Source organism: Pagrus major, chromosome 11, assembly GCF_040436345.1.
Source record: "Pagrus major chromosome 11, Pma_NU_1.0".
NCBI classification, from domain to species: Eukaryota; Metazoa; Chordata; class Actinopteri; order Spariformes; family Sparidae; genus Pagrus; species Pagrus major.
In genome coordinates this window covers 6,051,357-6,077,886 of record NC_133225.1, presented here as the reverse complement: position 1 = coordinate 6,077,886, position 26,530 = coordinate 6,051,357, and the positions used below count along the sequence as shown (strand labels likewise).

Genomic DNA, 26,530 nt, shown 5'->3' with positions numbered 1-26,530 from the left:
TTTGATTTCAGTCTGCATCCCACAAAGAATTTTAAGTCTGACATTCATGGTACCCAAAAGTGATTACTTTATTCTTGAGAGTAAAAACATACACACATTAAAGTACAGGTTGTTTATAATAAGTCAATATACATGTTCAGGATTAAGTGATGGTTACTTGATGCCTAAGTGCAGTTAGCTTAGCTGGTTATGATCGTCAGCCCCGTCATTAAATAAATCTTTAGTGGAGATGTGGGAAGAATCACATGGCAGAAAAAGAATCAAGGCAAAAATTAAGATAAAAGCCACCAAGACAAACTTTTGATCTACTGTTAGGAAACTGAAGGCACCTGAAACAAAGTCATGCTCCAAAATTCTCAAGGTGACACAGAACAACTGTTCACACTTGGGAATGTGGAGGTCTTGCAAAAACACTTATAAAAATGTGTGTTTTTGTGAGGAAAAACAAAAATGGCTGCATGCCATCCTTCAAATGACAATGAGAACTGGTGAATTTTTAACAATCGTCCCCTAATTGCTACAGAGGAACACTCTTAATTTAGATAGCCCCTTATCCAAAATAAATGTTCACGGAAACATCCCAACGCTATGGAAAAGTAAGCAGGAACGTACACCTGAGATGCGCATATTGCATGAAAAGAGTGAAGATAAGTGCTTTAAGGCAGTGAGGTGCAAGGCAGGAAAAAAAACTATCACGTACAGAAAAAAGCCAAGTGAATTCTGCCTTCATGCAGATTAAAGTGAGCTCAAATCAAAGGAAATTAAAAATATGGCAAGCAAGATTGTTTTGAGGAGGAAACGACATCAGTGTTAACAGAATCAGAATTAACAAACTACGACTAATTAGCTTGAGATCAACACAGTATTAGCTTTTCGTGTTCTACGGCACAAGTACATTCGTTGTAAGACGTCCTGGAGGTTGGATAAACAAACAATTTTTAAAAAAAAGCTTTGTGCATGCTACTATGTTAGCGACCGACCGTGTGACAGCAATCTATCATTCCGACACCAACACTAAAATAAACAACAAAAATCCAGCTAATATAAAAAGAGAAATTCAAAAGCTAATGTGCAAAAGACCCCCGTTTCCTTCCAATAAACAGAATACCATGTAGTTGGTACCCTGAAGATGGCTAATGCCACAACCCCAAAACATGCTGAAGGCCACACGCCAGAGAGGAGACAAAGCAACATCAATGTCCATAAAATCTACTTTATCCAAAGGGTTTCCTGGAAGTTACAAACACTGATGGTTTCTGAGTTTTTAAGTTTTAATAATAAGGAAGTACTATTTTGTCCTACACCACTACACATGGTTTACTAACTGTTCTTACACACATGTAAGATGATACATTCATTTTATAGAAAGTGGAACTAACAGTGCACTTAATGGCTCATTAGTACACTGCTTACATTCTTTAACTAAGCTCAGCATAAGGCAAAAATGTTAGTTTGGAGTCTATTTTGGTGAAATTAGTTTTTATCCTTCAGACATCATGAACCGACTGCATGCTGTGGACTAGTCTGACGCTGACAAACACTTCAGCCAGCAGATGTCAGTGAAGCACACGAGTGCAAATGGAAAAGAGGCTCCGTGACTCGTGCCAGGAGGCCTGTGAGGATCACTGAACCTGGACGCCTTTTCGGTTTTTATTTTTACCCTGAGATTAGAGAACGATTAATGATTACCATCTACTGGAAAACTCTACACTCACACAGTACCATCTATGAGAATTTAAAGCCAGATGATGATGATGATTATTATTATTATTGCCAGAAATAAGTAGTTTTTAAGAACTTTGTAGGATATCACATTTTTTAAGCTTACAACTTAGTTAAAATATAGGTAGAAATCATCATAAAAAACTCTGCATTACTTACAAATTTCCTTTAATTAATTAGCTACATCCGTTTCATTTAATTGAAACTTTTAAGGCAGGCGTTCAAATTGAAACGTGGATGCAGAATTTTCTGACATCCTGAGTTATATTATTGTTTTGCAAAATGCAGGCAAATCTTACAAAACATTCCTATGCTGATGTGTATATTAGTGTTTTAAAAAGATGTGAAACTTCGTCTCAGATATAAAGCTTCCAGCGTAAAAGCACAAAATGTTTTGCACTTACTGAAATACTTGAGGGATTAACCCTCAATGCATAAGAAACATATTCTCTAAAACAGACTGAATGTTGTAGGATAAGAAAGAAAGCATATCTCTTTCAAGAACCTCATGAACATTTTCATGAGGAGACAGGAGTGAATAAAAAAGCACCACAACCTGACCATGGCAAAGATACACCTGGTCAAAAGCACTGAGACAAACAAAAAAGAAAAAGGACCGTTACTGCTGCAGAAAACCAACATGTGGAGCAGCAGATATTTTTCTCCACTTCTCGGCAGAGAGTTCACAATAAAGCATATGACAGTTATCAAGTGTACATGACAAAGATGTGCATCAACGCAGATGGGAGTGCAGGCTGTTGGAAGCTAACTCCAAATATAAAGATGGCTGAGCACCAGCAGTAAATTTATCAGCTTTACAGTTTCACATGGTGAAACACCATTTTTTAATTATCTTATATCTTATAAAAGCATTGTGAATGTGAGAAGTGTTGCTGAGACTAAGGTTAATTCCTATTATTGAGTGAATTATGCTGTTGTGACTTTTTATCATTATCTATTACAATGTCACATAAGTGTTTTCTCCGTAGTTTGACAGCCCTGGACAGAGGCCTCAAGTGCTTGAACAATATCTGATCTACATTTTAATATGAGGGGATCCAGAGGGGTCAGCGAGTGTCAGGGCCTGCAGGTTCTGGCACTGAAGCAGGAAACCCTCTATCCCACTGCCCCCTGTCAGGGGATTACTGTAAAACAGGTTCTGCTCAGGAGGCAGGACACTGTCAGAGCCCCAGTCGGAGTCTGAATCTGAACTGCCGTTCCCAGAGCCCTCGGTGGCTGTCGGTGGGTAGCTGAGCTGCTCAAGCTGCTCGACCAGGTCACTGAACTGTACAGCAGAGCTGCTTTCAGATCGCACAGAGTACGCTGGGAAGTTGACCATTGAGCTGGCCTCTGACTGAACGTCAGAGCCTGGCAGGCGGAGTGAGGAGGAGTCATTGCCTCCGTAACCCACTGACATGGACTCGCCTGCAGAGCTTAGCCCCAGGTTGTCCAGAGAGCTGCACTCGGAGCGGTTATTAACTAAAGAGCTGGTCTCAGAATGACCAACAATGCTATCAGGGAAGGGATGAGTATTCCCATTCAGGTCTTCGATTCCCACACTATAGATCCTGTTCTTGCTGAGGTCAGATTCCTCAACATAATCAAACTGATCTACTTTACCATCGAGACCAAAAGAGAACGCCTCGGCCCCTCCGCCATAAAAGGAAATCTCAGTGGGATCATCATCTATGAACTCCTCGGTGACATGCAGTGGTGTGTTGGACATCGAGAACAAAGGATTCTGTTTTGTACGCAAAAGCTCCGCCTCAAAAGCCTCAGGTGTAAGAACCCCCTTCCTCTTCCCTCCCACCGAGCACCCTGTTCCCCTTCTCCCACCGTGTCCAATATCCTCATTGCCATTTTTGGAGGGCTGTGTTTGGGAAGTGCCACTCTCTACACACACAAACAAGGGGCTGCAGTGTCCTGCTGCCTGATTGCTAGGGGCACCTTGAAAAGTGAAGTGAGATGGGGAAGCTGCCTTGACAGGTTCTTCCGTCGGAGGGCTGGGGGGTCTTGTAGCTTGCAGAGGGGAGTGAAGCTGCTGCTGCTGTTGCTGCTGGGGAGGCGCTGGAGACTGGCTCAGTGTGGGCAAAGGCTGAGGTGGGAACTCTGTTCGCGGGAGAATGCTTGAAATGTGCGCTGGGTAGAAGGACACAGTAGCGGAGGAAGGAGAGCCTTGGGCCCTGAGACTGTCATTGAATGACAGGCTCTGAAAGAATACAACAGACGGGACAATGAAAAGACAGTGAGGGAGGAAAAAGAGAGAAGAGGAGAATTGCATTAGTTTATTTATTAGAGTACAATATGTGAAATGTTTGTTGCACAAATGCATCAACCTTGTGGCGCCACTGACCTGTTTTGGCACATCTGTGGCTACGGAGCGAGCAGACATTCGTATTTTACTGTTCCTCCTGAACAAGAAACAATTAAATGGCAGATTTATTATCATGACTGCAGTGTGGAAACATTTCTCAGACAACACTTAAAAAGAATTGGAAAGGTAAACAACGTGTCTGCCTGATAAACAGTGTGCACACTGTGTATGGAAACACACACCTCTGGTATGGCGTTCTCTTTGCTCCATTTTCCCTGACGTACTCCACAAGTTGCTTCTGGGTCCTTCCACTAACAGAAAGAGTTTTGAATTAAAACACTGAATAATGACATGTCTGAAACATTTCTGTTTCATTGTACAAATAACCTGAAGGTTTTTATAAACAAGCAATAAAGATGACACTTGTTTGTTTTTTTATGTCAGGACTGAATACCTGTATCTGAAGGAAGAGCCTCTGGTGAAGAGGATAGCTTTGGATTTAGGTTGGGGTTGGTCGAACAAGCGGAAAAATGAGTGGTATTCCACACAGATCTTCCAAAAGATTTTACACTGGTCTCGACTGGCCATCATAAACTCGAGAGTGTCCTGATGGGGGCCCTGAAAACAAACAAAGACGAGTAAATCACACAGTGAAACCAGTCTCCTTCACAGTGGATATGTAATCTGAGACATGGAGATAAAATAACAGACATCCAACTGTTGCATTTCTGAGTAAAGATCTTAATCTCTCCATTAATACGTACATGAACCTCCGGGTGGAGTTTGATCAGGAAGCGTTTTCTCTTGAAGCTCAGTTTGCGGATCTTGGACCAGTTGAAGGTATTTATTTTTGTGTTGCCCTGGGAGAGAAAGAAAAAGATAATAAAACAACCTTTAGCACATTGTTAGAGACTTAAGGTCACGTCCACAAAAGAAACTGCTGGTATGAGAGCAAAAGTCACCTGAAAAACCTGGAGGCCCATATGAGAAACAGCCAGGTTAATTTTGGTGCCTTCCCGGTCAGCTGCTGGGTGGAAGCGGACGCCGTACATTTCCAATTTCCGGGCAATCTCCAGGATTTGGAAATCTGATTCAGCTGGAGTCTGGCCCCTGGAGGAGACAATAAAATACACCAATACTTGTGAGTAACATGTAGCCATCATTTGAACATCTTTAACAATCTGACTTTAAATGAAGAGTCTGATTTCCCCTAAATTTTAGTCATAGTTCTACAAGATCATAGTAATTTGGTTGACATGGCTGCCCGTCTCCAAAGAAGAAGCAATTCACTCTTATTCAACTATGTATCCTAACAGACCGACATGGCGGAGTTCCCCAAGGCTCAATTCTTGAGCCGCTCTTATTTAACTCTTTTTATTTAAAGCTACTTCGAGGAATTTACAAGTGGTTATGAAACAGTCTTAATACTGATGCCTCTATTTAAGCTACTTATGCAACCATCAGCGAGAAGCCTAAGCATTTCCATTTAGTTTTTCTTAATACCTGCCACTGGGTCTGGACTAGAAGAGCCTGTGTTTACATTTTCCCAATTTGAGTTACAGTGGGTAGTACGTTAGCCTGTTAAAAAGTAGCAGGAGGAGATTTTCCTTAAGATAATTTTATGTCTGACATTATATGTTGTGGTTTTGATGGTGGAAACATTACCACTTTTGTCCACAGGGGTCTCCAAAAATAAATATCAAAGATCCTTGTAGTAGGTTTAATGTACAAAACAATTAAATAACCCATCAGAGCCAACACCAATTTAACCAAATGACTAAACTCCCGTAGGATTTCTCAGTAAATGCACTAAACAAATTAATAAGCAAAAATGAGAGATAAAACAAAGAAAAACAAGTGTAAAGATTCCTAGCATAATCTGACCAAAATGTAATTTAGTAACAGCGGCACCCTTTCAATAGCAAAGGAAACAAAATTACTACATCACACCAATTCTTTGGATTCAGCAGTGGTTCCCAGTGTGTCATAGAAAATATGTATAAAATCTTATGCTTGCACTTACATTCTGAACTCACTTCACATTTATTTATAAAATCGAAAGTTTGATTTTGATTCTCTCATACAGAGAAGGGCAAAAGTGCAGTAAAATGTTTGTGTTCCTGAAAAACCATAAAGTTAATAATCAAAATCAACTAGGGTTTTGGAGTATAAAACCCTAGTTGTTCATTCTGCAAGTTATTTTGTTGATTTACCACATGAACTTTAAACAAACGATCATATCAGTCCTCGAGTATTTGGAGTAGTGTGTCCTTAAATCATTTTTAACTTCGAGGATTTGAGAGGCATTATCTAAAACCATGTGATTACAACCAAACAGCATGTTAGGAAGACATATCCATCCAATCATCGCCACATTCTAATTTTGTTCATCCTTTAAGCGGTGAAATCTCCTTAGGGCCCTCCCCTGCCCCACTGGCCTTATGGCTAATAGACCAGCCAGAGCAGGGGATTAGGCCAGGGAGCTCGCTGCTTGTGCTTCCATACTGGCAACCAGGGGAAGAGATTAGCAAAGGTCTTTAGAGTCTCCTAATACAGTGAGTTGAAAAGAGCCCCTATTGGCCATAGGATAGTACTGTGCTAACAAGAAAGCTGGTGGTGGGAAAAATGCTGCAGGTTGTTTTTTCAGGCTCTGGACTGGGGAATCGGGCAAACCCTCTCATTATGGCTGTGAAGCAAGAACACAGTTGTCTTAGTTCAGTTACCTCATCCTAGTTAACAGTAAACATTTGTCCTTTAAAGCCACATCAATAGGAGCACAAACAACGTGCCACTGTTTACAAATTCCCAAAATTGCCATTCATGTGACGCCCTTTGTGGGATATGAATTTGAGATGTTCTAAAAAGGTTGGAATGTGTAGTTGAGGCTCAGGATTTGTGGTTGCTTCGACATTTAGCTGGACATGTTCAGAAGAGAGTGGCTTTGAACTCTAGTAAACTTTCAGCTGGTATAAATCTGCACGTCATAACAATGTATTCACTCAAAGTGGGTATATGTAAACTCAGTCTTCCAGTGAAGTGAACGTGTGTATTATTTTTCACTTCCTACAACAGCTAGTGTTGTAGTGTTGCCTAATTCCATACTGCAGCTCCACAATGATACTCGTCAGGTTTGCTGTGGTGATGCTGCTCATTTGTTACTTCCACTGCATTCTAACACAGCAGGGTGTAATCACTTTAACCCACAATAGCCATGCTTGGGACATCAAACTGTTATAGTGCCAGTGCTAAATCGAGTCACAGACACAGTGAACTGTCCTAACATGGTCAGGAGAAGAATGTAATGAACCACATTTAGTCTTGTTACTCTGAAGAGGATGTTGTTTGTGTACCTGTACTTAAAAAAAACCCAAAACAAAAAAGGCATTTGGTATAGTACATAGGACAGTACTTTTTATTTTAAGTATCTTTAGTCCCATCTGTTCGAGAATAAAACAAGCATGAATAAAATATGATGAACTGTGCACAAGTGTTGAGCAGAAGTGCCCAGTCAGCAGCTACGACAGAACATTCTGCTGGCAGCCTGGCACTCAGCTGCTCTATTTTGTGCTAGAGATGAGAGACTGTGGAACATTTAAAGTAGGTGGGAGAGGTGTTGACCTTGACATGATTACTGAGGTTAGTCAAAGTCTAATAACTACTGGTTCAATTAAAACTAGTTAACATCCTGATTGCCTTTTAGGATATTATAGAGTGTCATGGAGAAAAACATGCAGCCAAAACCAAACTGGCACAACCAGGTAATGGAAAGGCAGATTAATAAATCAATAGACATACTGTACATAAGAAGGAGTACAGGGAGAAACTTACAGGTGCCTGCGGTGGAGCTCCATGATCCTCTCTTGCACCTTCTCTTGGTAAGGCAACAGCTTGTTTACCCTCAGGAAGTCCCTGTCTGCTACATCATCATAGTCGCCAATCTCCGCTGTGGTTCAAGGAAGAGCAGAACATAAATTCATCTTTGTGCATGAAATGAAAGTCTATTAAGCAAAGTCTATTGACTTAGTTTGGGTGTGTGCACATTTTAGATCAATAAAAATGACGAAACAATTTCTTTTGTCATCAGGTTCTGTGAGATTAAAGTGATGTGTGTAATTCTTTTGGATCTTTAACTTCCTTATAGGACTTAGTCTTTGATTTTAACTGTAATAAATCTTTCACATTCAAATGCAACAATGCAATACAACAGCTGTGCTGTGTTGTTGTATGTGTACTTGGACTGCATTTGTTTTTGCCAGGCGTGCCTAATAAAATGGAAAATGAGTGTAACACAACAATCCTGCAATAAAATCCTCCCTTCATTAGGTTTATTTTGTTCAGATTTTGTTGGAACTGTTTTAGAGAAGTGTTGTTTGACTTTATGATCATTTTGGAAGCTGAAGTTTGTGTTAATGTTAAAACAGGTGTTTCTAATATTTTGTCCACCCCATATTAAGAAAAGTAGATAGGGTAAATAAAAGAAACACCTCTTTTATAATGCAACACAGAGAAAACTAACTCCATTAACACCATTTTTAGCATTCAAGTCCTTGTTTGTGTGCACTCAATCGAAGCTCTCTAATGCAACCCAGCTCAATGTTACAGAAGATGTTGTGAATAATGCAGCCAGTGAGATACTTTGCTTTAACAGCCACATTACATTTACAGAATATTGCTACTATCAAAGAAACAAAACAGATATTGTGGTAAAACCTACACTGGACGAGGTGAGAGGCCAGCAGGGCTCCAGTATTTTCTGTGCAGATCAACCTGCCCTCCATCAGATCTCGTTTCATCTGCAGCGAGAATAAATACCTGTACAAAACAAAAAGCACAGAGGCTTAGTGTCCATCTGTTAACACTTTTGAGAAGTAAATAAACATAGGCAGAGCTTATCATAGATTATCAGAAGTATTTTTTAATCAAAGTTAAATGTCATGTAACAGCCCCTCACAAAATAACTTAAAAAAAATCAAGCCTAGATTTTTTTTTTAAATAAACCTCCCTTTGAAAATCTGCTGTTTTTAGGTCTTGAGTTTGTTGTTCAGAAACATTTTTGGGAGGACAAATATTATAGTACCCTGACAACCATGAAAAGGAATAAAAATGTTTGTAGTTTGTAAAAGCTCCTCCACAAGGGCATGACACAGAAGTAATATCCAGTAGGAAATTACAGTCACTGACCTTGTGTACTCCTCCTGCAGCTGACCGGGGTCTGGAGGAAAGAATTTCACTGACAGTCTAAATAGCGTATTTGATGGTCCTGAAACACATGAAAACACACATCAGCACACAAACACACATCTTCAGGAGGTGCTTATATTGAGCTAATATTTGAGCTCACTTACTTCTGACTTGTTTTGCAACGGGTTTTATAGGTTCCAGCCAAACCTGAAGAAAAAGAAATAATATCATTTTCACAGTATTTTGAGAAGTTTTTACAGAATTTGACAGCTGGTGACATCTCTGCTTTAAATGACTCCCTTACTGCATGGTGATTGTGCGATAGCATCAGATGATAGTAGATGCATATAGCAATGTTGTGGGCAAAAACTGGGTTCACTGACTCAATGCAGGCGTATGCTTGCCTGGTTAACATCTGGGCTTGATTGAGGGTGGAATGTGAGCGATGCAGATGGATATATTGAGAAATTGGTATCGGCTGATATTTGACTGAATCCTTCTCTCAGTACATAGTTTTATATGCATGTGTTAAGGCTTAAAAATAAATTCAAGGAAAGTATAGATACTGGTGCATCTGCTTTGGAAACAATTACAGCTAATATGCTTTGTTGGATTAATTTAGCAATGAAAAATTAAGTCGCAAATATTTAGATCAAATAATTTTTTAAAAGTAATTTCATAAATCAAAAAGACATTAGATGCTTCCAGCTTCTCAGATGTCAGAATTTACCGATATTCCTTGTTTTACGTTGGTAAAGTCCCTGGAAGCCCAGAATATTGATTTGAAAAGACTTCAGAGAGGGTGCATGCGAACGCTGTTAACTTATCCTTAAATTGTTTAATTGAGAAAAATTATTTGCACGCAATAGTAGTTGATCAATGTCAAAAATATCCATATAAAAACATTTAGTGTAATTTTTCTTTTTGTTTTCAAAGCTATAGCTGCTTAAACAATGAACAGTTTATTTCAAATGTTATTTAGTTCTCTAAACTGACATAAGCACCAGGTCCAAACATCCTGCATTGGTCCAAACATAGCCAAGTGTTTCCAAAACATCCCAGAGTATATATTTCATAACCCACTTAAAAGACCTGCACTTAAACTGTACTTAAGCTGCTACCATACAATCAGCAAGTACACAATTATGATAAAAACATTCAGTCTGCTAATGGAAGAAGTGTTGGCACCTCGATCAGCAGAAAAACCCACATGTTGAGACTCGCTAGTATTTAAAATGTATATGAAAAGAGTTACGTGATGTGAAATATGTTGAAAGTCATTGTTACAAACAGTTCAGGCTTGTGACATCATCAGCCTGAAGCAACTAAGCACCTGGCACCTGATATTAACCGTTCTATTAATTAAGAGTAACTCTTCTCATCCAGAGAAAAACAGAGCAGCCAAAGTTGAAACTATTTGACCTTTGACCTAGACTGTCATTTACTTTTTTGGTAAGAGGCATTTAGTTCACACAACACAGTGCATGACTCATGCGAAAGCTTCTTTAAGCATCAAATGTATTGTATATATCTAGTACAGCTTTTCAATGCCTAACACCGGCTCCACTCTCTTTGAAGAAGATATACAGTACGTGTCATATCTCTTCTCTGTTGCTTTACAAAGAACTTGTAGGTGGTCTTGAATTCCACTTATGTTTCTAAAAGAATGAAACAATGGAAAGTCTGACGTGTGTGTATGGGCACTTGTGCCAGAACAAGTTAAATATATTCCTGGATTATACAGTGCTCCAGTCCAGTAAAAACAATGTTGCATCACTGTGTGCCCTGCGGTAGAAAGCTAAAGAAAAGCAACTGATGGCTGAGAAGTGACAGGAGTAAGACATGTCTTGTTGTCATCCAACTGTGACCTTTTAAATGCTGCCTGCCTTTGCTGGTCAATACTTTAACTGTCACGTATGATCAATTTGCATGTCAGTTCCTGGAAATTAATGTGTCTATTTCAGACAAGGAAACAGAAATCACAGTTGTCTGTGTACGTACCCAGTTCATTTGCATGTTCTGAAACTCCAGGCCAAAGTAATCACTCTCCATGAGGTTGCCTCTAAGAAAAACCTCAGAGAGGAGGGTCTGTGCAGGAGCTTTTGGCTGAAAGAGAAAAACAAAAGGGAAAAGGGAAATTGTTATTTTCATCACTACCTCAACACAAAGAGCTTAGATATCCACTTGGGATACTTTCAATCTCAAATTGAAAGAGAAGTTGCATTGTTTAGACTCAAACGCTTGAAGAACTACGAAGCTGATCAACAACATAGGTGAACAATCGAGATCACTGTCAAAAACTTTTTTTTCCTGAGGTGAAGAGGGCCATGCTTGAGCACAAACTAAGCGCTGTCTGTGTGGTGCAGAAAATATTTGGCATCTGTAAATGATCCACTTCATTGTGTGTTTTATGACCGGCTATGTTCCATCTGTCAATTCAAATGGTTTCCTTGACTTGGATGTGCAAGTTAACTGCAAAAAATGTGTCCTGCTGTAATGTACATTTACTGTCAGCAGGAACCCTGGACAGACTGCAGCAACATCACAAGCAGGAAATCTGCCTAAGTTTACCTTCTCAACGCTCTGGGGTTTGTTTTCACTGAATGAAGAACTAATTACTATGTACTAAGAACACACTGCACTTGAGGTTTGGGATCCCAGCCTGTGACTTTTTGAGAAAATTATAGCCTGAGACATCTGGTTGTAATGTAAAATAGTATTTTTAAAAGCCTTATAAAAAGAACTGCTTTGCATGGGCTAAAGTAAAGCGTTACAACTCAAAGAGCACCGGGAAATTTACTGTAGTTGGTCTTTTCATTACCTTGATACAATCATATGGTCGGCATTCACAACATCTATAAATTGCAGGTGAAACCTACTGACACAACATCCATAAATTCAGGAATCTGTTGTAAAATGCCCTTTTTTCCATGCATTCAGTGTCTGATTACAGCTGATCTCAAGCAGAGAGCAAAACCCGGTGTGTTAAAATACTCAGTCTGGCTTGTCTTTGAGTGCAGGCCAAACATACTACGCAGACAGCAAGAATTCAATATGCATCCGTGGCCAAATGTAAGAAATATGTTGAGGTATTTGGTCTCAGTTTGACTGGATCAGTGAGGTTCAGTGAATGCCAAAGAGTCAATGTAATCATACTGAGCTCTAAGCAGACGGAACCAATGTCTGAAGTGTTTTGCAAACAAAGTTATTAGAGCAAAACCAAGTATTCCCTGTGGATTAAGACAATTTCCACACAATAATTCCTATTTTTCTAAGTTGCGACCGGTTTGACATGAAAACCAGAAAGCCATGGCAGAGTACAACAAACTGTGAACAGATTTTTTCCTCAGATGTCCTGAGCAAACTGCTCTGTGTTGGCTGGTGTGCTTCCAGAAGCTCCTCCTTTGTGTTACTCATTAACCCTCTGCAGGAATGTAACACTGCATTCACAGCACTCAGGTCTCGAGGGAGAGTAAAAATCTTCCTCTGGGACATTCGGCTCTATCTTCCACAATCTGAGAGGCAGGGATGACATTTTCACTGAGATCTGTTTACTGCCAGACAGCTTGCAAAAAGGACATGGTACTACGAGTGTAAATCAACCTCACATCCTCCTGCATGAATACATAAAAAGTATGCAGTGTAGTGGCTAGAGACAATTTCCAAGAGTTTCATCAGAGTGCAGACCTGTGCTGACCATTTCCCTTTCATATAACTTCCTTTTACTGCCGACCAAGTTGGGTTATCTGTGTGTGCAATCAGTTACTGTATACACTGTGGGCACACAGTTATTGTACCACTGCAGTGATACCAGCCTTCAAGATATGGTTGGCGTTTCTACAGAAGAGGGAGAAAAAGCTCCAAGCTCTCAAGTCCAAGCCCAATAATCGACAGAAAATAAAGCAGCAACAATTTTGATGATTGATTATTTAAAGCTATTAATTTAAAAAAAAAAAAAAAATGACAAGGAAGTAAACGGATTATGATTAATTACTGAGTGGGGAGAAGGGGAAGGATTACGTAAGTGTATACTTTTTCCTACTCCTTTTCGGGCATGTCAGTGCTTGTTAATGGAATATACTTTGTAACATGCTTTTCATTTTATTATGCTCATTTGTTGAACTAATTTCTCTTTTTGTTTTCACACGTCTGAAATAAATTTGCATTAATTCATTCAAGCACTTCCTGGTTCAGGTTGAGGCTACTGCTTTTCTGTTACGCACAGACACTGGGACACTTGGGCACTGGGAAATCACAAAATAGTCATCCCAAGAAAACATTTGGAAATTACTACAAGATGTTATTTTAAAAATATTCTGGTATTTTATTTGGTCAACTTGGGCTGACCCCAATGCTTTGAAGCTTCAAAGCTTTACTGTTGCCATGGTAATCAACATCCAAATCTATATTCGAGTGCTTGACTTTTTTTATTTAATTTATTTTTTGTTGAGGTAGAAGACACTGGCTGCACTGAATGAGGTAAAAGACTGCTAAAAGCATGAGAAATGAGGCTCCTTGATCGCATTCAAGTAATCTCAAAATCAGCGTACATAAAAGACACAAATACAGAACAGTATCTGGGAATGGAAAACCATCCTGGTAAAGGAACAGCTTCAAATATCTGAGGTTAACTCTCACTAAAGCTTCGAAACCACAAAACCGGTATTCGAGGAGAGACCTATGATAAACCCTGTCTTCAACCATGATTTATCCAAGTCATTCTGCCATGCAAATAAATGTGTCACACATCTGTGGGCTGCTCCCTCAGAGCCCGCTTGACATTTTCAACTCAAGCACATCTGTGATGTGACAGTGAGATCACATGCAGTTTGTTCACACCCAACTTGTGGTGTGGCCAACAGTCTCATCTCTAAGCTCTTACATTAGGGCAGGTCAGTGGGTCACCCAATCAAGCCCCGAAAGCAGCAGGGATTATGACAAACAGATGTTTCTCTGGGAAACAAATCTTCTAGTGTGTATGTGAAAAGGGGGGTTGAAAGGGAGGACCGCCCTTACAACATACAAAAACACAGGTAACCCACATATCCTCCAGCCTAATTCAAGTCCAGGGCTTGGGTGTACCTTGCATAACAGGTTAAGCATGGTTCCCAGAGGCTCCCCAGTCACCAGTAAATGGCCGTGTGCTCTCGTAGAACGTCATACTGACAGCAGGGGTGTGTTGGGGCTTGTATCTGGCACAGTGGGATGTACATTGTTTAGGCTTTGCCACTAGGAGATTTCCTGCTGACATAAATTTTAAAGCCCTGCACACCAGTGGCAGACTTTCACAAGTCTGTGTGGAGACATTTCAAACAACAACTTCTTTGTTGCCTTAAACTTAATTTAAAATTTCATTTCAAATCATTAGTGTTGATTTCTTTTCACTCCCTGGCTTGAGGACACGCATGTGGGACAGCTGGGACAGAGTGTCTGTTGGCAGATAAACACGACGACATAGTGGTAATCAGGATCAGGTGTTTTAGTGTGCCTTAGTGTGCCTTCTGCTCAGGTCACCTGTGTAACCCAGATATAGTCGAAACTAAGCTCGCTCTGCAAAAAACAAAAACAACCTGAGCTAGGTGGGACCTCCTTGAGTGGCAGCCAATTACTCCCAGCTGCAAAATATCTGTGCAGTAACAACAGGAGAGATCAGTGCTGTGCAGAGCAGGGCACTGCTTCAGATGTTTAACAAGTCCTTCTGGGCAGAGCCATTAGATTAGCTACTTCACTAAACAGTGGGATAGTGTGAATGCTTTGTGGAGACGAGAGCCGCATGCTCAGCTGTAGTGGTTGTAGTGAAGAGAAAGAGTACTCCTTTTTTGAGCATGCACACAAAACACATGCCCCATTCAGCTCCATTACAGATAATTATACTGTTATTTCCAACTATACTGCAGAATGGTCAAGACAACAATAAACACCAGAGTCTTTTTTGTTTCACACTTTGTAAAATTCTTCGTTTAAACAGATAAAAAAACACAACGAGTCATCTTGGAGTTACACAAGTTTCATCATTCTCCAATGACAAAATCAAACAGTGATTTCTGTTGCGGGCCAGTGGTTGAAATTCCAAACTTTTCGGCAGGGCTTCACTCCTGAGTGTGTCCCCTCCCCCACCGTCCCGACTCAAACTTTGCACTGGCCATGACTGCTCCCTCTGAACTGCTCTTTTAACACCAGAGGCTGCCCCTATGTCCCCCCCCCCCCACCCTTCAACCCCCTCGGTTGTCAACCTTGCAATTTATGTGCTTGTTTGCTAACACTAAAGCAAAGCCTGCCCGGATTCCCTCCCACCGGTGCCCCGACTGTACTGCGTTTTCACACAGCTAGGTTCCACATCCCACTCTTGGCCCTTTTTTTTTTGCGAGTTTTGAGCTGGAAGTTAAGGCCAGCGAAGGGGCTGGCTGTGCTGGATAAAAGGATCCTGTGTTTCCCTTGCCCTGCTGGCCCTGCCTCCCTGTCCAGAAACCACAAGGCTGAGCTTTCTCCTGTGCTGGCTGTGGGAGGGGCCTGTGGACGAGAGCCATGCAAGCAAATGTCTGCTGATGATGACCATGCGAGGTACCTGCAGCAGATGAAGACCACAGATCAAAAGCACATATGCTCTGATCTGATTTGTCTGTTGGAGTTCCAGACTAAAGACATTATGTGACCATAAATACACGTCCTATCACACCGTACGCTCCTTCTCCAGTATCACAAGATGAAATCTGTGATGCATTTTTGATTGTAATCATGCATCACAAAGCCAGGAACCTGTACTTCAGAATTTCAACACACCTTGGACTCTGTGTATTTTACGTCACTGCACAGTACATAGTGACAGTGGCAGGTAATGGCAGATTATAAAAGACTGTACACAAATGTCGATGGTATTTGAGCAGCTGAGCAACCAAAATGCCACAATGAGGGGAGGCAGTTGCTTGAAGGCCACAAGCATTTCAAACATTCAACACTGTATCTATTTTTGCATACAGTGTTCATGAGGAAAAACTACAATTACAATGTAGGAAAAGTTATGCTCCTTCATTCATTTTTATTTTAAGGAGCTGTGGTCACACGGACATAAAACTAATAATGATATAGCACAGGGGCAGTCCTTTTCTAGTGAACATTATATATAAGTCAAGTAGCAGATGTAAAGCTCTGCAGCCATTCAGCACATAGACATGAGCACCATCCTCCCACCAGCCCACGATGACTCGGTATGAATGAGCATAGATATTAAGCAGCGGTGAACAACAGAGTCTCTCAGAGGCCATCTTGTTCTCAACAAACTGCAGTCTGCTTGACAACAGGATTGCTGTCATTCCCCTTTTGCAGCCATGTATTTCTGTCTGCCACCTCCTATCAACACCATGTCCAGGGCTTACTTTGAACTCTGCAGTTGTCCCTGAATATCTTCCTAAAACCGACAGAAAACTTGCTTCTGTTCCTTCGCACAGAGACCCACTTCCATACAAATTAAATTTGAGTCTGTCGCATTGTATTAGCGTGAGACTCTGAGACAACATATGGTGAATAAGATTATGAAATGTCTGTCTCAGCAGTGACCCCACACTACATCTGCCAGAACCGCTATTGTTGTGGCTACATAAGGATTTAGTGAAGAGTGGCTACACACATTAAACACACTACTAAACTATTCTAATAGAATTAGTGGCCCATAAATCTCATTGTATCACACTGTAAATTTACATTATTGACTTGGTTGTTTATTAATTGTGGAGACTCCACTTTCATCACTTTGACAAACCTCCCAGCGCAGAAAAGACAGGAAACTTGCTCTGATATAGTGGCTTCCTTATTGCTTCCTATTTGCCTTCTGAGTGAGCTCCAGCAGCAACTTGGCGTGTAAACACAGGAAAGCACGATAACGGAATGGATCTAAATGTTTGTTCAAACCAACTGTCTTCGCTAGAGAGGATTAACTTCTGTGTAAATTAATTTAAAAAATAACAGCTAACATTCTTGGATAGAGATTCACTTGTGCTAAAATGAGTTCAAACTGTGTAATGTGTGTGGCACTATGCATTTGTGTTGCTTTATATGTACTTGCAGTGATGGCAGAGCAAAACTTAGAAAACTCACATTTTTTAGACTTTGCCCTGTCTGCCAATTACAACACCCTTTAATATGTAAGACACTAAGTTGACAAAATTAACTAAAATTATCAACTGAATGTGAATAAAATCATAATTTTTTACATTATGATGTCTATGTGTTGTGTTGCAGAGATATCTACTTAAGTCGGCATGCTAACCAGCTAGCCCCAGCGCTAGCGGTGTGAACACTAACCCCGAGTTCCCAGTCTGAACAGCTAGCTGCACGCCTAACTGAGCTAACCGCAAAGGGCAGCTACAGTAAGAAGTTACTCTGGTACTATGCTGCCCCTTGATTGTTTGGATGGCCAATTCTTACACATTTTACTTTATTTAAGTAAAATTACAGTAGACTAAACAGAAGCTAGGGTTGCAGCGATATACCAAGGTTTCAAGGTATACAGTGGTATGAAAACTGATCATTATTGTACTGTGAACACGCACTTATCCACTTAACTCTCAAAATGAGTTAGGGATATGAGATATGGGTGCATATATGCATGTGCATGGATATGCAATAAAAGTCAAATGAAATGTATAGCATTATTTTTTGGGACCAAAAATATTCACAAAACAAAAATTCAGATACGTCATAGAATAAACACTAAAATATCCTGAAGAAGAAACACTAAAATATCCCAATATCCTGAACTAATTTTGAGTACTATATATGTTGAAGTATAATCAAGTTTCATGTCTGTCAGGACATAAAGTAAACTATTTGTTCGGCCAAGAGAGAAGAAAAAACCCCAACAACTTGTATTTGTATTCCTTTAAGGATCTTTGAAACTGATAGCAGTAATAATTAATGTGTAACACCTTATTTTCTCGGATGACTATCGCGCCATAAAAATGTAATTCTGTTGCAACCATAAAAGTGGCTATAATATGAAGCCTTGTGTTGATCATTACAAAGCCAAACCCATCAAAACGGGTATAGACCTGCAGTAATTGGCATATTTAGCATCCTCAGCACTGAGGAATACACGGGTTGATCATTCAAAATGTAAATGTAAACATGTTCAAGCAGGAGTCCTGGTCGGCCAGATTGTCTACCTCCTTAGAAAACCACTACTTCTTGGGCGTTGAGCAGAAATCACTCAGAAATCAGACACTAAAAAGTGCCCTGCTGAGTTACACTAAGTTGCCCGAATAAGAAGCCTTAAGGAGGAAGGGATTTCAGCGCCAAAGCCATGTGGCAGCTGTCACAAATCCAAGCCACACGCAACCAGGGTATACCCACGACTGCAAGGGATGATGTTGATGTAGCCTGCTGTGTGACAAACTGCCGACTTATCGCAGTGTAAATAAAAGGAGAGATGAGGCTGTGCAACCGTTAAAGGGTAGAAACTTACGTCTGTATCAAAGAACTCCTGGGAGTCGTCCAGGCCCTGCACACGGATGTGTAGTCCTCGCCCATGGCTTCTGCTCCCGCCGATCATGTTGCCACTGAGGCTCTGGCCCGGCTCCAAAGTGCTGATACCAGCATTGAACTGGGCTCCCAGCCTTGTGCCAGGGGTCTGCAGGACCCGGTATGAACCATCAATCTCCCCCATTACTGCTCTGAGCAGCTCCCCCACCTCACTCCTGCAGAGAAATCATCACAGATATCAGCAAAAGTTGGGGGGGAAAAGTGCCAAAAAATATAAAACTCACATGGCTAAAATAATGTCTGACTCTGTGTAGGGGTGAGCACATCTATCATCAGACTGTGTGTTGTAGGTTGACTCCTCCAACCAGGTGATGTCTGGTTTCACATTGTTTCTGCATGTTTCACTCCAAAAAAAAAGTAGTCTGGCTGTCTGAAAAGCTTGTTTGAGGACATGTGAGGCTCATTCACAACACACACACACACACACACACACACACACACACACACACACACACACACACACACAGTCGACACATGACACTAAAAGCTAACATTCATCTAAGCTAACGTTATCTGTGTGGCACCGAGTGTAGGATGAAGAAGACGACGACCATAAATTACGAAAAAGAAACGACGTCGCACAGATTTACGAGCCGTACACAGTTACGGTTACATGTGGGTCCTAAAACTGGGTCAGCAACAACATAAATGTCGCCGAAACAAACATTTTTTAAAAAAGCTGTTGAGACATTCACACTTCACCAAACTCATAAACACGTTAAAACTGAGGTTTCTTTTTTTTGTTGAGTTTACCGAAGAGACGCGACGTGCTAATAAATACCCCTTAAAACCGGGCTTTCCCCTCCCAAAAACGTCGCCATACTCGAGCAGTAAATACGTCAACGTGTTGATAGAGGAGCAGTTTAAAACTTACCGTGTTTGTCCGTGTCGAAACTAAACGCTAAAAAGTTTGTCGGAGCGAAGAGGACGCACCGCTCCGGTCCATGGTCGTCGTCGTCCAACGGACTGCGCACTCACACTCGCTCGTCATTGGCTAATAGAGTCGCATGCCGCGCTGCCATTGGTCGAGACGGAGCCGAGGCTCGTAGGCTGAGGAGGAAGGTTCACCTCCCTCCTCTTTAAATAGCCCGATGGATGGAGAACAGACAGCAGAAATTACAGGTTGTAGGTTCATAAGAAGGCCTCGTGGACAGTTTACAAAGTGTTTTTTTTTTTTGTGTATGGTGATTGATTAGAAACCAAAGCACAGAAATACATCTGCAGGAAGGAGTAGATTCAGTGTCAAATGTGCACTAAATGGACCAAAAAGGATGCAAAGTTTCTGTAGCAATCACAACAATGAGCGTTTATGTTCCTTAAAGGGCAACTCCACCGATTTTACACATCAAGGTGTGTTTGCAGGTCTTGAGGAGGAGTACTACCACACAAGTCGAAAAAGTAGTTTAAAGCGTTTTGTGGCGCCAGAAGAAGCTGCATGTTATCTGATAAATTGCCTCCAGTGATGTCGCTTAGTGGCTAAAATTGCATTGTGGGTAATGTAGGCACCAGGTCCTTTTTTTTCCCCCCAGGATTGGAGGGTTATACCCACCTCGGGAATTTCCGCCTATGGCTCTGGGACGACAAATAGAAATTGGGTTGAATGTAGTGAAAGAATAAACATTATCCCTTTCAAGCATGAATTCTTATATAACAAAGTAATGTTTTCTTTTATGTTAAACAAGTTAAAAAATCATGTGAATCTTAATAGGCGGAATATACCCTTTGGTACATAATGTCTGCTGGATTGGACAGATATATTTTCAGTCACAGATATAAATGTAGAGGTAAAATGGGGGTCCACCACCTGGTGATTGTGCTGCTGCATATGTCAAAAAAAGTAGTACTATGCATTTTGTGGCTCCAGATGAAGCTGCATGTAATCTGACAAATTGCCTCCAGTGATGTCGCTTAGTGGCTAAAATGCATTGTGGGCAATGTAGGCGCCAGGTTTTGAAAAGGAAGAAGAATGTGTGGAATGAAAGAGGCCATATTTTTGGTTCTGCTGTATCAATTTTGAGTACAATGCTTGACCAGTTGATTGTTTTTTAAAACCTGCTGGCTACATTACCCACAATGCAACTATCCACTGAGTGACATCACTGGAGTCAGTTTATCAGATTACATGCAGCTTCCTCTGGAGCCACAAAAGGCTTAATACTCACATATGCAATAGTGCTCCCAAAGACCTGTAAACACACTTTAGTGTGTAAAATTGGTAGTTACCCTTTAAGAAACCAACAAAGCAGCACAGGAATACTCTGCTGTGGCTGCAATGCTGGTGCACAACTGTATTGGCAAATTTCTCTGAATACAGTAGGTCTGTGTAGACACGCGCATACCTCCCACTTTGCTTTTCTCCCCCATTTCTTTCTTCCAAAACGGTCATAACATTTGACATTAAGACAAAACAAATAAAGTATAAAGGCATCATAATGACAAAAGGCTGATATGACAGACATGACTCCATTCTTAGTAGGATGGTACGATCAATAGGACATGGTAATGTTAATGTAATATCATATTTCTTTAAATAAATCATAGCATACTAACTCCATGACCACATTTCTTATTCTTTACAATGTGGATAGTCTCAAGTTCTTCCTAAATTCAATTTTGAAAGGTTCAAATGATGGGACATACAGATCTTGGCTCTTGGATGTGAAATTTCCTCAGTAAAATTAATAAGTTGACAGTCCGCTGAACTCTCCTGTTATTGTTTTCATAGTATAGTATTACATCCTTGGCTTCCAGCTTAAAGGTTCAGTCTGTAGGATTTAGGGGTATTTAAGGGCAGATATGAAATATAATATTCACAATTATGTTTCATTAGTTTGTCACCTGAAACTAAGAATGATTGTGTTTTCATTACTTTACAATGACCCTTGTTATCTACAGAGGAAGCGGGTCCTCTTCCACGGCTGTAATAAGGACAAACCAAACACTGGCCCTTGAGAGGCCATTTGGGTTTATTGCCTTTTTTAGCGGACACTGTAGGGGAGGATGTGACGGGAGGTCAGGTCTCACACCACTAAATCCTCCACACGAACACAGATTCAAGTCGTAGGCCACAGCTAAGGTCTGTGGGTAGACATCAGAGTCATACACTCAACAAAAATGTAAAAAAGAAATATTTAGATTTAAAAGCAACACTCCCCTTATGTTCCAAGCTCCCAGTCTGGACCACTAGTTACATGACTAACTGAGCTAGCTAGCTAATGGCAGCTACGTTTAGCAGCTGTTTGCGTTTAACCTGGTGCTATGCTGACCCCTAGTGGTTTCAAGTAAGAGTTTGACAGGTGGCCCATTCTTACATATTGCACCTTTTAATACTGATACCTATATGATGGCTACATCTATGAAATTATTCTCAATGCCTGTCACCGCGTTGGAATCCTTGCAAAATGAACAAACATCAAGAGGAATAGTGATTACCTGAAACACTTGTGGTAATTACAAGAATTCAGAGGTGCACAGCCAAGCACCATGAAAACCTTAGCGCTGGTGAAACTATGGCAAGGGAAAACAGGGTCCAGGCTGAAACATACTGAGGTTACCCTTTGAAGGGGAAACTTTGCATGAAGAACATATGGACCAAGGTTTTCTGGATCTGTGTTTTTCAACGCAAAGCAGAGTTCCAGCTTGTTAACATCTGCACTGTTTACTAAATGACAAAGACCATTTGCAGTTAGAAGAAGCTGGGGCACTGGGGAGTCCCTCTGCTGGACATGAATTGGCTACAGAAGAATCAGGAGACACAGTAAATAAAAGAGGATATGGTGATTTGAAGCTTCAGCTATTGATGATTTATCATTGCTATAACCACATACTTGGCTTTGTCTCTGTTGTGGATTGCATTGCAGAGTTTTGAGGAGAGCCATGGACTGTATCTGTCTTTAATTCTATATTTTTTATAAGGAGCATGTCTGTTGGCAATAATGTTAAAAGACTGAAAAGCTTCCCGGTGCCACAGCAGGACCAGTAATCCAGAAAATATTAACATTGACAGATCATTAAAAAAACATCCTAAATGTTAGAATGTTTATAATTTCTGGTGATCATAATTAGGGATTGGATAGATTTAGGGGTTTTAGTGTCTAAGTGTGCATAAATCATTCTGGGTAAATTGGTTCAGTCAGCATTAAGCAAGTTAACGTGGATCTGCTCATGAGTCTGTTCAGTACGTGTGTGTGTGTGTGTGTGTGTTTGTGTGAGCTGCCACCAAGTGGTCACACAGCAGCACACACACGAGCCACCTTGAATTTCTCCTGCATTTTACTTTGTGTGCATAACAATGCCATTATCATAGTTACCACGTAACATTCTGAGGGTTGTAAGTTGGTTTCTTTACTGTAGCTAAATTGCAGATTTAAAAAAACATGGCCTGCATGACTTAAAGGCATTTTGATGAAGGCTCTCAGTCATCCAGGTCATGGTAATTTTTAAGTGCTATATCTTAGGCATCTGGACTTGTTTCAGTTTCTTGAAGAGGTTTCACCTCCCATCCGAGAAAAACTGAAGAAGCGTCTCGGATGAGAGGTGAAACATCCTCAAGAAACTGAAACATGTCCAGTTGTCTACGATACAGCACTTAGAAAGACTGACAGACATGTTAATACATGGTAGTCCTGGTAGTATGGCGAAGTCTGCTCCCATTATAGATGCATGATATGGACTTTTTTCAGCTGATACAGATAATTACCTGCCTCTCCTGTCCGTTACAGGAAGGCTTGGATGTGGTAAGCAAAATGATGATTCAATGTTCCATAGCTTGAACCCTCGCAAAACATTTATTGCAACTTACAATGGTGTTGTCTTCCTCTGACACTGTAAAAAATGTCCACACCAGCGACATGTTGGGCTCTCACACCTACACTGCATGACTCTACACAGGTGCAGTGGTTTGACATCTTGCGTGCGTCAGTGGCGTGCTGTATTGCTCTTCTTCTCCTTCTTCTTTTACTTCTTAGTGTTTATTGACGGATCCAAAAGCCATCTTGAAAAGTGATGAACACCAGCTACTGTATTGGAGTGTGCAGACGCTGCGCTTTTTAAGTTAACGAAAGCAATTTGGCTTCATATTATCTGCTCCATTTGTCGGCTATAATTTGACCGATACCGATAGCTGATAATATAAGTTTCCCAATATTGGGTTGATAATTTATCTAGCTGATATACATATCATGCATCCCTAGTTTCCACATGCAATAGGAATTCATATTTTTTATAATAAAGCCATGTCTTAATCAAATAGACAGCCTACAGACTGTTTAATGAATTTAACCACCACGTTTTTTAAAGTTAACTAAAATGATACATTTACCTAAATTACCCAATGTATCGTCTGTGGATTCTGTCCGGCTGCTAACGTTTTAGTGTAGGAGAAATTTAATCCCTTTCATATTGCATGTTAAAATTCACCCGAGGGAATGTATTTTGGCAGCCTATAGCTTGGACGAAACTTTAGTTATTCAAGTTTAATGGAGTTTAGTAATATTAGATTATAGTCACATAGTTTCTCTTCATGGCAGAGTAATTAATGTTGTATTAATGTTAGCTAACTTATCTTGATGACAGATCCAAGGTCATTGGTGTTAGATGACGTTAGATGGCGCAATTGGATTAGCAAACTTGTTGACTCCCTCCAAACTACACTTATTAAATTCATCTGAAAACTAGAGACCCTTCAGCCCTGAAGACTGTCATACTCAGCAGTAATTACTACATTAACACGTGAGACTGAACCCATCTTTGAACACGGCAGACATTTTGATCTTGCACAGCTGTAAAGCTGTATGGCATGGTTGTAATGCTGTGGTGGTGACAATATCTTTCCACAGACAGACAGACAGACAGACAGATAAGCTGAAATCAATACCAACTGCAATAGAGTGGACGGGAATATTTGGGACTGGGTTACAGTGACCTGCAAAATACCAAACCACTGATATGGTGATTTCGAAACTAACTGAAGTCACAAAATGATAATGAAAACTTCTAATCTGCTACTGATGAGGTTTAATTACATTTGTAGACAGTATAATGAGAAAAATCTGAAGCTAATTCAGACACAAAGCTTTATTTGACATGTTCATAGTTCCTTGAGAGTTCTTTGATATGATGATGATGATATATGATGATATGAAGAATAAAGAAGTGTAAAGTCTTTTGTTGCTCCAGAGGAAGCTGCACGTAATCTGATAAACTGCCTCCAGTGATGTCACTTAGTGGCTAAATTGCATTGTGGGTAATGTAGGCACCAGGTTTTGAAAAGGACAAGCAATGGTGTTTTTTAGGATTGGAGGGTTATGCTCACCTGGATAACAAATGGAAATTGGGTTAAATTTAGTGCGAACCCTTCGATGTGTGCAGTTCAAGCGAAAGAATAAAAATGAACCCTTTTAAACATAAATGATAAAATAACAAATTCATATGTTTCTAATGTTTGTGGTACTCTTAATCAAGTGTGAATCTAAATAGGCAGAATATAACCTTTGACAAATGACGTCCGCTGGAGTGGACGGAAGTATTTTCAATCAGATAAAACAAAAACGGACAAGAAAAATGGGGATCTGCCACCTGGTGATAAGGACATGGTACTGTATTCTAGTTTAAACTGTTAAAATGGCTTCCAAATATCTGTCCAATGTAGTGGACAACATGCATGAAAGGGTTGAAATCCCTTTTTTCCACTGCCACAGTGTCCCACCCATAGGTGCAATTTAAAATGGGGGACACTGGGGACATGTCCACCTCTTTTTAAGATTGCTGATTTCGTCCGCATCACTTTTAATGACTTTACATAGGACTGAATAACCTTTGGCCTTCTGCGTAGAGTCATTACTGGTTGAAATTGATGTGCCGTCATGCGGGATTTTTCCCGTTGTTATCTACTCTGACCTCATACCGCCCCCTTATTACATCACCTAAATGTTCACATATGTGTGAAACCATTTAAAAAGTGACGGCCTCGGCTCCACCACAACTCAATCCAGCGCCTTGTATTATTTACATATTTTCTCAGCCTGGCCTCGCAAACAGCTTACTCATGGTTTTTGAGTGACGCTTCCTTAAAACCATCAAATGACAACAAAGGAAGCGACGATGAGCCGGAGGAAGCAGGTGTGAATGTGATCAGGGTGATTCTGTGAAAGAGAGCGCTGGTCTCAGTGAAACTCAACGACCAAGATGAAAAAAAAATATTTGAATAGATGTTTGACTGTGATTATTTTGGGAGAATGAAACCTGTTTTACATGATCATTTAACAGATGTTTGAAGCACTTACACGCTCACACTCGTTTTATATTTAACAAGCTGCATGATTCAGATTGATGTTCACGTAAATACAACTGAGAAATTTTAAGTTGGAGGAAATGTCACAAGTTAATCTACTTAGGTTAGGCTACTTGTTTATATTCATTCATGTTCTTAGCCGTCTGGTCTTAGTAACCGTGGCCTCCGTGACCTCGTGCGGTGTATTCATTAACATTTAAGCTAGCTGAAGAATGACTAAAAACCTGAGAACGTAGCGTCTCTGAACCTGCTTTTGACAAAGTCTTTGTGCACACGTCCCCGAGGAAAACTGCAGGATCGTTTGGCATGTTGCCTTCTCAAACTCACAACAACAACAACAACAACAGCGTGAACCTAGACCCGATCCATCAACTTAAAGGGGCACTATGTCGTTTCGGGGAAGAAATTCAAACTCATCATTTTTATATTAAGAATATTAAAGAGGTTTTTTTTTTCTCTCCCATAAATGAATAAACAAGCCGTTCTCA

General features: G+C 40.5%; 1 protein-coding gene across 3 annotated transcripts in view; it reads right to left on the bottom strand.

Moving 5' to 3' along the window:
- farp2 (FERM, RhoGEF and pleckstrin domain protein 2) overlaps positions 1–19,765 on the bottom strand; it is a 28,909-nt gene extending 9,144 nt beyond the window's left edge. The window contains exons 1-13 of one of the 3 annotated variants that reach the window (XM_073475705.1): positions 19,626–19,765; positions 18,675–18,906; positions 11,219–11,323; positions 9,382–9,424; positions 9,218–9,296; positions 8,751–8,848; positions 7,865–7,979; positions 4,999–5,146; positions 4,801–4,896; positions 4,491–4,654; positions 4,279–4,347; positions 4,076–4,133; positions 3,670–3,931 (exon numbers count right to left, since the gene is read on the bottom strand). In XM_073475705.1, the coding sequence (XP_073331806.1) occupies positions 3,670–3,931; positions 4,076–4,133; positions 4,279–4,347; positions 4,491–4,654; positions 4,801–4,896; positions 4,999–5,146; positions 7,865–7,979; positions 8,751–8,848; positions 9,218–9,296; positions 9,382–9,424; positions 11,219–11,323; positions 18,675–18,875 (1,438 nt within the window). In that variant the 5' untranslated portion in view covers positions 18,876–18,906; positions 19,626–19,765. The remainder of the gene's footprint in view (positions 1–3,669; positions 3,932–4,075; positions 4,134–4,278; positions 4,348–4,490; positions 4,655–4,800; positions 4,897–4,998; positions 5,147–7,864; positions 7,980–8,750; positions 8,849–9,217; positions 9,297–9,381; positions 9,425–11,218; positions 11,324–18,674; positions 18,907–19,625) is intronic. The other 2 variants (XM_073475706.1, XM_073475704.1) reach the window with 2 other exon arrangements.
- Positions 19,766–26,530: the final 6,765 nt, after the last annotated feature.